This window comes from Xyrauchen texanus, chromosome 13, assembly GCF_025860055.1.
Source record: "Xyrauchen texanus isolate HMW12.3.18 chromosome 13, RBS_HiC_50CHRs, whole genome shotgun sequence".
NCBI lineage: Eukaryota > Metazoa > Chordata > Actinopteri > Cypriniformes > Catostomidae > Xyrauchen > Xyrauchen texanus.
In genome coordinates this window covers 9527098-9542958 of record NC_068288.1, presented here as the reverse complement: position 1 = coordinate 9542958, position 15861 = coordinate 9527098, and the positions used below count along the sequence as shown (strand labels likewise).

The 15861-nt window shown below is 38.2% G+C and overlaps 1 protein-coding gene across 2 annotated transcripts in view; it reads left to right on the top strand.

Moving 5' to 3' along the window:
• Nucleotides 1-15861, top strand: part of LOC127653875 (myosin-11-like) — a 60045-nt gene that overhangs the window by 17132 nt on the left and 27052 nt on the right. For both annotated transcript variants that reach the window (XM_052140682.1, XM_052140681.1), the window contains 12 exons: nt 1123-1150; nt 4316-4415; nt 10880-10972; nt 11085-11148; nt 11882-11980; nt 12182-12325; nt 12526-12621; nt 12713-12831; nt 13181-13333; nt 13426-13599; nt 15462-15635; nt 15737-15851. In XM_052140682.1, the coding sequence (XP_051996642.1) occupies nt 1123-1150; nt 4316-4415; nt 10880-10972; nt 11085-11148; nt 11882-11980; nt 12182-12325; nt 12526-12621; nt 12713-12831; nt 13181-13333; nt 13426-13599; nt 15462-15635; nt 15737-15851 (1359 nt within the window). The remainder of the gene's footprint in view (nt 1-1122; nt 1151-4315; nt 4416-10879; nt 10973-11084; nt 11149-11881; nt 11981-12181; nt 12326-12525; nt 12622-12712; nt 12832-13180; nt 13334-13425; nt 13600-15461; nt 15636-15736; nt 15852-15861) is intronic.

The window sequence follows — 15861 nt, the reverse complement described above, 5'->3', positions numbered from 1 at the left end:
CCATTGTAAGTGTCTCACTGTAACTTTTGTTTTTTAAGAAAAGGAAGGACAGGTCGAACTTGAGCTTAAATTTTATTAAACACAGAATATTCCTTAAATCTCATTTTATTATTTTCTCTTTTTATTTAGAAATTTGTGGATGCAAACCAAAAGATAAGATTATTACACTTGACTGTTAAGTCTGGTATCATTGCAAAACAATGTACTTCAATAAGTAAAGGCAATATTATAAAATGATTAGTTCTGACTCCGAATTCTAATTTCAGAATTCTGATTACTAGTGTATAAAACAAAACCTGCGCATCTTGTTTTCCATCAAACGCTCTGTTTCCCCATCATTTTATTTAGATTTGGCTTTCTGAGTCCCGATTGCCCTGGTTTTTGCCTTAATTAGGAAGAAATAGAAACAGACTTCATGTGCATGGAAACCTGCCCAGCTTAAGTCATATCCAAAATGAGCAAAAGCCTTTCATTTAGTTTACAACAGATGAAGGATACATGAGCAGAACAGGCTAGCTCACATTCAACTGATTAGGGTGTTGATCCAACCTCCAGGCTCATAGATAAAACTTTTCATAGAAAAAGTTCATTGACTGAGGTTTCAGGGAGGTTCATATTTCTACAGTATATGAATGAACTCTTTTGACTCGATTCAAATTCGTACTGGATCTAATAGCTTTTTATTTCAGTTCCACCTTTACTTTCAATAATAGAAGATCTGACGAAAGTGTAAAAACCAAAAATGGAGCCAAGATCATCTATGAAGGTTTTCAGGTTCTAATTTTAGAAGTGTAAGTTCAAGATGGTCCCATTGCTGAACACAACTCTAACAAGAATTTATTCATTTCCCACGAAAAATGAGGAGCACATAACAATGGTATTTGACAGTACACTAGTTTAGTATCATGGCAAGAACTTGACTTTAGAAAACACGTTGTTAATTGGTTTGGTCTGGTCTTAAGAGTTGTCACCAGACCTTATTTGTTCCATGATGTTCAGTACAAGGGTCAAAATCATTATGTATTCAGATAATTACATTGTATCATGTCTTGACTCCTCATAACCAATGAGCACCAGCCTGACAGTTACCTTGACCCATTGTAATGTCTTTTCTCTCAACAGATCGAGAGGACCAGTCTATTCTTTGCACGTGAGTTTCATTCTTTTATTTGCATCCACCATTAATTGCCTATAGTCTTACTGGATCTAAAGATTTCACTTGTGATGAATGCCCCATACTGGACAGTTTGTACAAATTCTTGTATTGTACAAGGTTAGACGTGGTTAACTATTAGCTTCATTGATTATAGCTTTAAAGATAAGGCTTGGCAGCACGGCCGATACTAGGATGATGTTTTTGGAGGGGCACTTGTATGTTTAGGGGGTGCAATGTTGATTGTTTCGCCGTCAGTCCGTTGGCAGAATGCCCTTGATCACTTCGCTGTCAGTCATGGCGGGGTATCAGAATTTTCTGGGGGGGCTTGAGGCAAACCTAGGTGGGGCACTGCCCCCCTGACTCCCCCATAGACCTAAATCCTGAAGTACACTTAACTCCGCTTAAACAACTCTGTTTGTTTAAGCATCAAGACCTTCACTGACACTGCAATATTGATTCAACCAATGGCTTTAGTTTCAGGCAACACTACCTGTTTGGTCGACCAATGGAAGATGGGGGGAGTGTTGAGGAAACAGTTATTATTTTTGTAATTCCTTTTGGTGCCACTGGTGTTGCAGAAATGACACACCCCATTTTTAAATCTGGAACTATTTCAAGCCCATCCTAATATAACGTTTAACTGTTTAAAAGGTGACGGTGACCAAATATGAACATACATCAAGCTTAGTATATGTCAACATGATAATAACAAATAGAGTTCTCCTACTTGCTAGGATCCTGAGTTTGTTCAAATGTTCCTCTGCAGTGGGAATAAGGCAGAGTCTCCTCTGAGTTTTCCTACTCACAGGAAATGTGCCCCCTGTCCTGATTCTAAATCCAGATTAACTGCTTGTTGGCTTCCTTGATATTTGTTTTTTAGTTCTGAGTCATTATGGAGCACTTGGTTAGGTCTTATTGAGTATTTAAAGCCCCCCACACATATACAACTGGCCAGTCCTGACAAAAATCCATCCACTGGTTATATCGATTGTTTCACATCACTATGATAAGAAAGAAAAAAAAAGCAGTGAAATACAGTATGAGGATATTAAAACACATGGTGTTGATGAAATGGGTCAGTGTGGGAGGCAGCCACAGACACTGTTTCTTTTGAATGTGGAAAAGGAAATGGAAGCTGTTTAAACAGCTACAGGGCAACTGCTGCTAGGGCATAGAACTCTGTAATGACATCAGGCTGTTTCCATATGTCTCGGCCCAACTCTCTCATGATCTTTTCTTTTTTTTTTTTTTAAGCTGTCCCAAAGCAAAGCTTTTTGTAATGAGTCATTTGTACTGGGAATAACCATATAAAGTATCCCCCCCACATTTTTTCCCCTCAATTCATACCTAATGCAGCGTGTAGACCAATACTTTAATCACCATTCATTCAGATTGTTGGCATCAGTAAATAATCATCATGAAATGTACTATACAAGATATCATAACTGGTCTCTACAAACATTGCAGTATAAATTACTATATAAAATGGCTTTATAACTGTTGGATGTGCTGATCTAAGGGCACCCTGCTCCTGCCAAAGAACCCACCCTTGGGATGCAACTCCGCTTTCCTAATATGGAAATGTTGGCGTGTCAGCATGAATGTTGGGATCAGTCATATCACTCCCGGATATCATAGAAGGCTCATAGAACACTATTAGGTGGTTAACTGTACCTCATAAGGCCTAGATGAATCTGCTGACATTTTTTGCATTTTCTGTGGAGATTTTTGTGGAAAATCTACGGAATTCTGCAGAATGGATTTAAACAGTAAAATGTATTAAATGGAGCTGTGAGAGCTACACTCTTATTGATAGTTGAAAGCATTATGAAATTAGCCTAAATATTTAATAAAAAAAAAAGTATTTAAAAATTAATCTAACGTTTTGAATGAAAGATATGTTTTTGAAAGATATACATAGTTTTCTGCAGAGTTCTGCATGCGCTGATTCCATCTGGGTCTAATCATAACAGAGACAATTATTGTGTTTAATTTAACAAAAATGTTTCATTCCTGTTGCATATTCTCAATCACTATTTATTTAGCTTAAACCATTTTTAGTTTCAATTTTTTTCGAATTTTCTCATGAGAAATTATTTTGCAATGTTTCACATCATGCTTTGAAAACTAAATCAGGCTAAAAGGCAACCTTTAGAGCACCCTATTATCCAAACCCCTTTGAATTCCATTCAAAATAGCTTATATGGTATCTCAGGATCAGAATGTCGTAGAGACTTCATTGTTGGCTTGTATAATTCAGGACAGCAAGCAGCCTTCTTAGTATCACCCTGGCACCTGCCTAGCAACCACATGGGCTTACCCTAGCCACCAAGTAGCAAAACACATATCTCTGCACCAGAACATTGTAGACATTTGTAAATGTATTGTCAGAAAACAAGCCACGCACTATACTATACAAAAAAGGTCCAGGGTACAATTAAAGGAATAGTTTACCCAAAAATGAAAATTCTCTAATTAATCTTGAAATTAACTAACTCTCCCATGATGTTTATTCCTCTGTTATATACAAATAGTGCGCTTCCGTCTTCACGCATGAACGTGCCATAGCTCTTACATCACTGATGCGTCGACTGCTGGCAGGAAGTGATTTTTTAAGTTTTAAATATCGATTTAATTTTTACACCAACCTACCGATTTGATTCAGAAGACATTCATTGACCGATTGGAGTCATGTGAATTTTATGTTGCCTAAATATGCCTTTTGGACCATCAAATAGCCAGCAGCCTGATGGCACCCATTTACTTACATTAAGAAATCTAAACTTTTTTCTGCTGAAGAAAGACAGTCATGCACATCTTGGATGGCATCAGGGTAAGTGAATAATGAGAGAATTTTCTTTTTTAGGTGAACTGTTCCTTTAAGTAGCCTAAATGAGTTATAAGTATTCTTTATAAAGAAGTTATAAACAAGTTATATTCAAACCAAAACTACAAGGTTCCCTTGAGGGCCCTTATTTTAAGCATTTTTACACCTTATTTTTTACCTTTTATATATTGTATATGTACATGCAGTGCATTCATAAAGTATGCAGACCCCTTCGTTTTTTTTTGCATTTTGCTATGTTGCAACCTTACGCTAAAATGTTTAAAAAAAACGAAATTCACATCAATCTACTTTCCATGTTGCTGTATTCCTAGTGGTGAATCTGGTGCTGGCAAGACAGAAAACACCAAGAAAGTCATACAGTATCTGGCATTAGTGGCCTCGTCCCATAAAGGCAAGAAAGACACAAGTGCTGTAAGTATGAACTTGGTTTGAAAACTTCTTACTCTGTTTGATAGCCACTGTCATCTTCGTTAAGAACGAAATACATTTTAATCCACTGTAATGTTTTCAACTTGCTTTGACCCCATCAGATTCTGGCATTTTGAATCTTTTCATAATTAGTTAAGTAATAATGTGCAAAGGCTATATTGTGACTATAAAGTGAAAAGATAAGAAAACTCCCTTGAGTCTTTAAAAGTTTGAAATTAAATCCCATTTATAACAAGATTATGCAGGCTCTATGGGTTCAGGAATAGCCAGATAAGAAAATAAATAAATCTTTTCATGATTTTCTGTTGAGCCTTTTTAAATCGAGATTTCAGCAGACTCTAAGGGAGAACCAGTGAATGTGAGTGTTTTTAGTTTACAAGCATCTAATGACAAATTCCTTCACAGCAACATTCAGGACAACAGTTTGCCCATGTGAGTAAAAAGGAATGATCAAAATTCCTTCATGTGTGGGTTTGAAAAAATTGCATGCTTGAGTTTGACACTAAGAGTGACATTAGAAAACGAGTCTTACATGGAGGGACCCTTAAGAAAACAACCCGTAAGGCTGCTGATCAAACGGTGGTAAAAAAAAAACCTACGTGCCATTGGGCTGCAGTGTTCACAAGATTATAGCAATAGATCACATGTGTGCCATTCCCCCATCTGAGATGCAGTTAACTCTTTCTTTGCCAGAGTGGATGCCTGGCATTGAAATGGTCTGTCTGAACACCAGTGTGTGCATGTCAATTGATAGCCTATAGAATTGATGATCTTATATCCTGTCTTATTTTTCCGTAATCACCTATTAATCTACCACGGGTTAATGTACATCATCTGACAAGCTCATATGTGTGTGCTTTAGGAATATAATTACAGTAACTGTAGTTATCAATATACTGTAAATGAAAATCTATGACAACTGATGATATACTGTACGAATGGGATACACAATGAACAAATACCTATGCACACATTATAGCTGTTTCATAACTCTTTATTAATTTGTAACTGCTATACATATGAGCTTAATAAGGGTGTCTGTTATAGTTCTTATTTGAAAAAGTAGCTTTTATTGTTATAGTTACTCTTACTGTACATGCACAGTTTTGAAATGTAACACTTCTTCTGATACACGTATAATACTAGTCCTTTGAGAAGTTAAAGGTTGAAAATATTAGTTTTCTTCTTTCTTTCTTTCTTTTTTCTCCCAATTTGGAATACCCAATTCCCACTATTTAGTAGGTCCTGGTGGTGGCGCGGTTACTCACCTCAATCAGGGTGGCAGAGGACAAGTCTCAGTTGCCTCCGTTCTGATATCGTCAATCTGCGCGTCTTATCATGTGGCTCGTTGTGCATGACACCGCGGAGACTCCGCATGTGGGAGCTCATGCTACCCTCCGCTATCCATGCACAACTTACCATGCGCCCCATTGAGAGCGAGAATCCCTAATTGCGACACGAGGAGTTTACACCATGTGACTCTAGCCTTCCTAGCAACCGGGCCAATTTGGTTGCTTGGGAGACCTGGCTAGAGTTACTCAGCACCCCTGGATTCGAACTCACGACTCCAGGGGTGGTAGTCAGCTTAGTTTTCTTCTTAAGGTTAAAACTAAAAGAAGGTTAAAGAAATAGTTCAACCTAAAAATGTTGTTCCAAACCTGTGTAATGGGAGCCACCTGTATGTGATAGCTGTGCCGTATGTGTAAACCTCACTGCCCAGGCCTCAGGCGCACTAGTGACTAACGCTAGGGGCTGTATTCTTTAGCTTCCTCTTGCCTAGCGTGCCTGTCTCCCATGCCAGCTGACGTTGAATCCGGCTCAGAAAGAGTCATACAGCACCGGTTACAGTGGTGCCGTGACCTGGATTGGAGTGAGGTTTAGGTGGGTGAGTATAACTGGAGCCAGCTGGTACGTGATAACTGTGCAGTATGTGTAAACCTCACTCACTGCCCTGGCCTCAAGAAGCGCACTAGCTACTGACTCTAGAGGCTGTAGTGTTTAGAACAGACTGAAATTTAAGTACCGGTAATTATTCTCTCTTATTACAAGGCTCTCAGGAACACTCAATTCTGAATGTTCAATGGCACCATCCAGTGGTCTGTACTATAACTACCACACATCCTGGGATTAAGACCTATCAGATCACTCATCCGAGATCTGCGAGCCATCTCTTCTGCTTCTCGGCTCCCTGTGCGATTTCTACAAGTAAGCTAATAAAATAATTTAAACGCAATTCAATGTTTCATGTGCATTGATATATTTATTTGGCATGTAGTCTTGTAATAGGCTGAATATTGAGGAGTCAGACGGTCGTTTTAACAAAGTAAACACCAACAGAACTCAGACGCAAGGTGGATTTCAGCTGTTCAGTGATTTATTTCTTCTCAAATTACATAATTTCAACCCAAATCAATATTTTATGTCCATGTATTAGTAGCAGTGAAATAAGTGGGATAATGTACAGTCAGCAGGTTGTTATGGCAAAATAAACCCCTTCAGGGTGATACAAGACCCCTCTGCTTCACGTTGGGGGTCCTGATCACCTTGTCGGAGTTTATTGTGTGATAACAACCAGCTGACTGTACATTATCCCTTACATAATCTTCACCTCAATGAAGCTCACGTCGGGCCCACTTATGCGTTCAGTTATAAACTTTTAAACACTCATATGTAGCCAAACACGATGTGCCATTTTTTAATTATATGTGAATGCAAAAATAACTTTGGGTAGACCAATATTACCAGTGAATAACAACTTAAATATCAGTCTGTTCATCACACAAAACTATCGTATCATATTGTAAAAAATAGTGCATATTATGAAAGTAGTAATGTGTACGAGTTTAATGATAACTTTATGGTGTCATTATATGGCAAGAGCTGCGTAACGATTCTTCAAATACTTAACAGCATTCAGGTTTGGAATGGCATGGGTGGGTAAATAGTGACAGAATTTTCTATTCTTGTGTGAACTATTACTTTAAAGCAATAGTTTAACCAAAATTATCCTTCTCTCATCATTTACTCACTTCAAATTCAAATAACTTTCTTCCTTCCACAGAACACAAACAAAGACATTTTAATGGAGATATGAAATGGTAAATGGTCTGCACTTGTATAGCACTTTTTTAACCTAAACCGTTTTCAAAGCACTTTACACTGTGACTCATTCACCCATTCACACACCAATGACAGCAGAGCTAGCCTGCTATTGGGAGCAACTTGGGGTTCAGTGTCTTGCCCAAGGACGCTTCGGCATGTGGAGTCATGTGGGCCTGAAATTGAACCACCAACCCTGCGATTAGTGGTCAACCTGCTCAACCACCTGAGCCACAGCTGCCCCATATGATGCCTGTATGTACATTCAATGCAAGAAAATGGTGACCAAAATGTCAAGTTCCAAAAAGGACATAAAGGCAGCATAAAGGTAATCCATACTACTCCAGTGGTTTAATTAATGTCCTCTCAAAGGATTCCAATTGATTTTTGGTGAGCACCGATCAAAATATAACTCCTTTTTCATTATAAATCTTGACATCAACAGTCTTCTTGGCAGTCATGATTTAAAGATTGATTAGACTTCCTAGCGCCATCTAGCGCTCTGCACATGCGTCAAGCACTGGGAAGTGTAATCAAGGTTGAAATCATGAATTTGCCACAGAGACTGCAATGGCAAGATTTATAGTGAAAAAGGAGTTATATTTTGGTCTGTTTCTCCCCCAAGATGACTGGATCACGTCAGAAGACATGGATTAAACCCCTGTCCTTTTTGGAGATTGAAAATTTGGTCACCATTAACTTGTATTGTATGGACAAACATACATATATCCATCAAAATATAATAATTCTTTGTGTTCCGTGGAAGAAAGAAAGCCATACGAGTATGAAAAGGCATAAGTGTCAGGAAATGATGAGAGAATTAAACATGTTTTGGTGAACTATTTCTGTACACTGAGGTGTGAAAGAGAACACCTCTGTTCTCTATGAATACAGACGGGTTGAAGCATCAGATGAAGTCAAAATCTGCTACTTGCTGTTCTGTGCCTCAGGACCACTAAACGAGACAGTCAAACATTTTCCCAAAGTTTCCTCTCAAATTGAATGTGTTTTATTACGAATGTTTTCAGTCTTCACACTATCCTCTTTCTTCCCAACAATCCATGTTTAACTGTCTCTCAGACTTATCATCCTAAATGTCCCTTTTCTCTTTTTCTTTTCTTTTCTATTTCACTTTATTTTTCTTTGTCAGTGTCTGACGCTATCAGGAATATTCTATCCTTTTCAGTGGCAAAGTCTCTGTAATAGAGTCTTCTTTTCATCAATAAATCTCTGTTTTGATGGTCATTAAGATGGTAATTGAAACTTTGTGTCATGGTTGAAACCTTGCACTGCACCGATTAAGTCTTTCTCCAAAATGAGAATCCAATTATTATACCCCAATTCTGAAAAAGTTGGGACAGTTTGAAAAATGCTAATAAAAACAAAAAGGAGTGATTTGTAAATTATATTCCTCCTTTGCTATAGTAAAAGCTCTACAACTACACATTACATGATGTTTTACCTTGTGAATTTCATAGTTTTTTGTGTGAAAATGTACAGTAATTTCAAATCAGATGATTACAACACACTCCAAGAAAGTTAGGACAGTCGATTGTCTACCACTGTGAAATATCACCATTTCTTCTAATAACACTTATTAAGCATTTGGGCACTGAAGACACAAGTTTGTTAATTTAAGAAAGTGGAATTTTCCCCCATTCATCCATTATATGTAGGCTCTTCGTTGCCATCTAATGCGCTTCATAATGCATCACAAATTCTCAATTGGAGACAGGTCAGGACTGTAGGCAGGCCAGTCTAGCTCCCACACTCTCTGCTTACACAGCCATGCACTTGAAAGTAGCATGTGGTTTGAAGTTATCCTGCTGGAAAATTCAGGGACGTACCTGGAAAAGACAATGCTGGATGGCAGTACATTTTGCTCCAAAATGTGTACATATCTGTCTGCATTCATGGTGTTCTCACAGATGTGTGAGTTACTCATGCCATGGGCACTTTACATATAAGATGAGATTGAGCCCAGAGAAGTCGGCAGCACTTCTGGACAGTGTTGATGTATGGCTTCTGCTTTGCATAGTAAAGTCTTAACTTGCATCTGTGGATGCAGCGGCAAGTATTGTTGATTAACAAAGGTTTACTAAAGTAATACCAAGCCCATGATCATGATATCCATTACAAATGAAAGATGTTCTTTATGACAGTGACGTCTGAGGGATCAGAGATCACGCGCATTCAGAAATGGTTTTCGTCTTGCCCTTTACGAACAGAGATTTGACCAGATTCCTTGAATCTTTTAATTATATTGCGCACTGTAGAGGGTGAAATGCCAAAAATCCTTCCAATTTGACTTTGGGGAACATTGTTCTCAAAGTGCTGGATTATTTGCTGAAGCATCTGTTGGCAAATTGACAAGTCTTGAATGATGCTTGCTCTTAAAGGATTAGGCTGTTTTTGGAGGCTCCTTATATACTATGACACAATTGCCTCACTTGTTTAACATCTCCTGTTTCACATTGCCTTGTTATTTCAATTTGTCAAATTAGTCTTAAACTGCCCCTGTCTCAACTTTTTTGGATTTGAAGGGAAATTACTGTTCATTAAAAAAAAGGAAATTCACAAGGTAAAACATAATTTAATGTTTAGTTGTAATGCTTTCAATATAGCAAAGGGTGAATATAATTTACAAATCACTTTTTTTTGTTTTTATTAGCATTTTTCATACTTTCCTAACTTTTTCGGAATTAGGGTTGTAGATCAAATGACACAAGTTTCCTTGTGATGCAAAGGCAGCATTGTCCTCTCTTAGGGTTCAGTGATTCATCCTACTGAGTTTGAGATGGTGTTAGGTCACACAGTCATTTTATTCTTGTAAAGTGAACGATTAAGAAAGATCTATTATTGAGATCCATTTCTTAAACCCCATTTAACTGGCCTCTCTCACCATGCTTACTATTCCAGACTGTCCTCAACTGCTCATTTTGACATCCTTGTGTGAAGCGGACCTGCTTGGCAGGCTTTTCATTGTTCGTAATTTGGCTGCAATGATAACTGCACACTTTTGATCTAAAGGATTAGGCCCATCTAAATTGACACAAGCTCATTTTTTGCACAGTTGAAGGTACTTGTAAATTAAATATTGCTTCAGGCCTTTGAATCAGTTATTGAAACTGAAAAATGTACAATCCAACATTGTGTACTTTCATTAATAGCATGAGGCCTTAAATTATTTATATAATTATAAGTCTTTTTTGTGTTATTTTCTGATTCTGAGTTTTGTTTTATTTTTATTATTATTATTCAAATTTTCTGGCATGTCCTTTTCCTTTTTTCTGCATGGCTTATTTTCTATGGAATATTTCTTGTAATCTTTAACCCTGGCACTTTAGGGTGAGCTGGAAAAGCAACTGTTGCAGGCCAATCCTATTCTAGAGGCTTTTGGGAATGCCAAGACCATCAAGAATGACAACTCATCCCGATTCGTAAGTTTGAAAATACTATATGATACTAAATTTCATCAGATTTAAAATACTTTGAAACAAGAATGACAAAGATTGTATCTTATTTGAGATTTCAAATCAATTTTCTCCACAGGGCAAATTCATCCGTATTAACTTTGATGTCACAGGCTTCATAGTTGGAGCCAATGTAGAGACCTGTATCCTTGAAGACTTAAAGCAGTTATAGAAGTCAAGTCATACACAGATGCCATCTCACATACAGAATTAGTTGGCACATTAGTAGTATCATACACACTCCTTCTTTCTCTGATGTGGATGACTTTCTTTGCTCTACAGAACACAAACAAAGGTTTTTTTGAAAAATATCTCAGCTCTGAAGGTTCATACTAAACAAATGTATGGTGGCCAGACCTATGGCTCTTCAAAAATCACCTGAAGGCAGCATAAAGGTAATCCATAAGACTCCAGTGGTTAAATTCATATCTTCTGATGTGATATGAAGGGTGTAGGTGAGAAACAGATCAATATTTAAGACCAGTAGGTGGCGATATGCCCAAAGAATGCAAATCACCATAAAACAAAAGAATGATGTGACAGTGAAAATGGATATTTATAGTAAAAAAGGACTAAAATATTGAACTGTATCTCACCCACACCTATTATATTGCTTCTGAAGACATGGAGTCTGGAGTCGTTTGGATTACTTTTATGCTGATTTTGTGATTTTTAGAGATTAAAACTTCTGGTCAGTTTTCCCTTGGACCTACAGAGCTGAAATATTCTTCTTAAAATCCCTTTTTTGTGTTCAACAGAAGAAAGTCATACACGTCTGGGATGGCATGAGGGTGATTAAATGAGAGAATTTTCATTTTTGGGTGAACTTTTCCTTTAGCTCTACAATGATTTAACTTAAAATCCAAACCACCTTAGATCTGTTGGAGAAATCTCGCTGTATCAGACAAGCCAAAACAGAAAGAGCCTTCCACATCTTCTACTATATGGTAGCTGGAACAAAAGACAAATTACGTGGTAGGTAGACATCACCTCAACATGTGTGGAAAATGTATATCTCTGTTCGTGGCTGCTAGTATGCCCAGTGTCTTTCAGCATGGCATGTCAGATCTTTACACAGTCAAAGTGAGACTGATGAAAGCAAAGCTGTGTTGAAATACACAGCTCTGTTGTATTCTGACCAACAGCAATGTCATCATGATTTGTATCTTTTGACAGAGGAGCTTCTGCTTGAAAACTTCAGCAATTACCGATTCCTCTCGGCAGGCCATGTCCAGATTCCAGGCAATAAGGATGATGAGATGTATGATGAAACCATGGAGGCCATGAATATCATGGGCTTCACTGTAGAGGAAAGATCAGGTATTGAATGCAGTGAAATAAGCACTTAGTGGCTTTGCAGGTTGGTCTTAATAAAAAGAGGCATTTTCTGCTTATTACCATATAATGTAGGGATGGAATTAAACATAGGAACCAACACTGGCTCAAAATTAATACCGCTTGGGTCTTTAGAAAGATGATCCATTGTAACAAATGTCATCTCCATTTTTCCATGTTGTTAGATGTCCTCAAAGTGGTCTCAACTGTGCTGCAGCTGGGCAACATTGAGTTCAAGAAAGAGAGGAACCAGGAACAAGCTACCATGCCAGACAATACAGGTCAGCCACTATGGGGAAACTTCCAAATGTCTTCTCAAGCTAATATAAATTCATTTTAGTGACTGAAATTACCTCTGAACTGTGTTTTCAGCTGCCCAGAAAGTTTGCCACCTCCAAGGCATTAATGTTACAGACTTCACAAGAGCCATTCTGACGCCTCGTATTAAAGTGGGCCGTGAGGTTGTGCAGAAGGCCCAAACCAAAGAACAGGTAAAGCGCTCACAAAATAACTCTAATAGAGTGCAACAGTCAGGTTCTGGAAGTAAAAACCCATACATATTTCTGAATATACCCATTCTTAACGATAACATATAAACCATTAAAGACAGACCTATCATGAGCTGGTTTATGCTTCTGTTGAAAGCCATCAGTCCACAATATCAACTTTCAACTTCAAAAAAATTTGAATAGTGGAATTCCTGGTGAAGAACTGCACTACCCATGATCCTTTAGAGAACGATCTACCAAGAGGAGAATTGTGGCAAATAAGGCACACCAAAAGAGCTATGCATTCATGTTTTTTTTAGTTATCCCATTTAATGTTTTTGTCTTGTTACAGGCTGATTTTGCTGTTGAAGCCTTAGCTAAAGCCATGTATGAACGTTTGTTCCGTTGGATACTTCAAAGGGTTAATAAGGCTCTGGACAAGACGAAACGTCAGGGTGCCTCTTTCCTGGGGATCTTGGACATTGCTGGCTTTGAGATCTTTGAGGTTTGGCAAAATTGAAAAGAAAGACTCAATTGAATTTGGTAAAAATATGTGAAATGTTATGACAAATGGTATATACTGCATTTCTCCTTCAGGACAATTCCTTTGAGCAGCTCTGCATCAACTACACAAATGAGAAGCTTCAGCAACTATTCAACCACACCATGTTCATCCTGGAGCAGGAGGAGTACCAACGTGAAGGCATTGAATGGAACTTCATTGACTTTGGTCTGGATCTGCAACCTTGCATCGAGCTAATTGAAAAACCAGTAAGTTTTGTTTGTGTAGATTAGCAAGGACAGCATGATTCATATTCTCTGCATTTTTTAACAGAATCAACTATGTTTTTGATTCAATCAATTTTAAAACCCAGGGCATGATTGCAGCAACAATCATATTGCCTTCAAGTTTACAAATGTCTAGTTTAGATGTTCTTTTTAAAATGTTGGAAATATTTGGTTTTGGGAAAACTTTAACTGGATGGATTAAGTTACTTTATTGACAAGCGGTAGCAGTGGTGCAAACAAATGGATTCATTTCAGATTATTTTACTCTGGATAGGGGCACCTGGCAGGGTTGCCCTCTTTCCCCATTATTGTTCTGTCTTGTCCTGGAACCATTTGCAGCCGTGAGTAGAAGGGAAGTTGATTTTCCAGGGGTGGCGGGAGGTATGGCGCATTAGCCTTTGCTTTACACAAATGGTATTTTATTATTCGTCTCTGACCCCATTAGATCTATGCCTTGCCTCCATAGAATTATTAATTCCTACCCAAGATTTTGTTTTATTATTATGCATTCTGTCTCAGACATTTGGCTCATTGGGCGCATTCACATGAAAGAGCCCCTCCCTGGTTTTGTATTGAACAGGAATTTCTTGCCCCTATTTTGCTATTGAAAAGCTTTTCTATTAAACAAATCGGAGAAGTTAAGTTACACCCCGTTATCTCGCATTTGCACTCGGTATGGACAAATGTGTCCAGAGTGTTTAATTCAGACATTTATTTAAATGTTGCCTCAAGCATATGGTTGAACTCTAAATTATGTATTAATAAGTCCCCTTTCTGCTGGTCAGAGTGGATTGTTAGGAGGGTTACTACACTCTGTGAACTGGATGAGTGTGGAGATCTTTTGAGAATTTGGTTCAACATTTTGGGATTCCCAGATCTCAGTTTTATAGGTATTTACAGCTGCGCCACCTGCTCTGTATTGTTTTTGGGAGTAACACACCCCTCCTAAAGCGGCAGTTACTCTGGGAGAGGTGATACTTCTTTCGAAAAAGGTCATGAGGCATCAGTGTATTACTCCCTGCCAATTCAGAGTCTGGGGGACGGAGCTACAAATTTTCTCAAGAGATTATGGGAGAAAGATTTAAATTTGGTATTGGAGGATTCAAAAAATTCGAAAAGTCTACATATAGAGATGCAAGGGTTCACCTTATGCAATTCAAGATTTTACATAGATTCTATTGGACCCCCTCTAGATTGTATAGGCTTTGTCTTAAAGACACGCCCACCTGCTAGTGATGCCAATCAGAAGTTGGAGATACAACTCATGTCTTTTGGGGGTGTGTTAAGATACAATAATTTTGGTTGAAGGTTCAGAGTTGTTTGTGTGACGTATCGGGCACTACTTTGCCCCACACTTTGTATTTTGGGCAATGGGGCGGTCATACATTTGGGGGATAAACATATAAAAAATTGGGTTCAGACCGTATCATGATTGGCAGACATATTATTTGAAGGGTTTGGAAGTCGGGCGGAGAGCCATCATTTCCAGAGTGGTGTGGGAGATGAGGAGGGTGGCAGCTTTCGAGGAGGTGGCAAATAGAAAGCAAGGGTTTGGGGACATGTTTGTCAGGACATGGGGGAATCTGTGTGTGTGTGTGTGTGTGTGTGTGTGTATTATTATATGTGACCACAGGGGTGTTCGCTGGGGGTTAGGGTGGGGTTGGTGATTGGTGATTGGGGAGGGATATTTGTGGGGGTTAAATGTTAAATGTTGATTCGTTGTGTATGTGTTGTGTTTTTCTCCTGTCTATTTTTGAATCAATAAAATGTTTTAATTACAAATGTCTAGTTTATAAATTAAACTATACACAGAGACACTTACTTTTACTGAATCTATTCAACAGAACAATCCTCCAGGCATCCTGGCTCTGTTGGACGAAGAATGTTGGTTTCCAAAGGCAACAGATGTCTCCTTCGTGGAGAAACTTTGCAACACTCATGTTAATCATGCTAAGTTTGCTAAACCTAAGCAACTTAAGGACAAGACTGAGTTCTCTGTGCTTCACTATGCTGGAAGGGTGAGTTAAAACATGTGGAGAGCATCGAAAACAGAAAATTAAAACATGAATATATACTATGTATTGAAAATCATGGCCGAAACCTATTCTTTCTCAATCAGGTGGAATACAATGCAACAGCATGGCTGACCAAGAACATGGACCCTCTAAATGACAATGTAACAGCATTGCTGAATAATTCCTCCAATCCATTTGTGCAAGATCTTTGGAAGGAGGGTCAGTAATA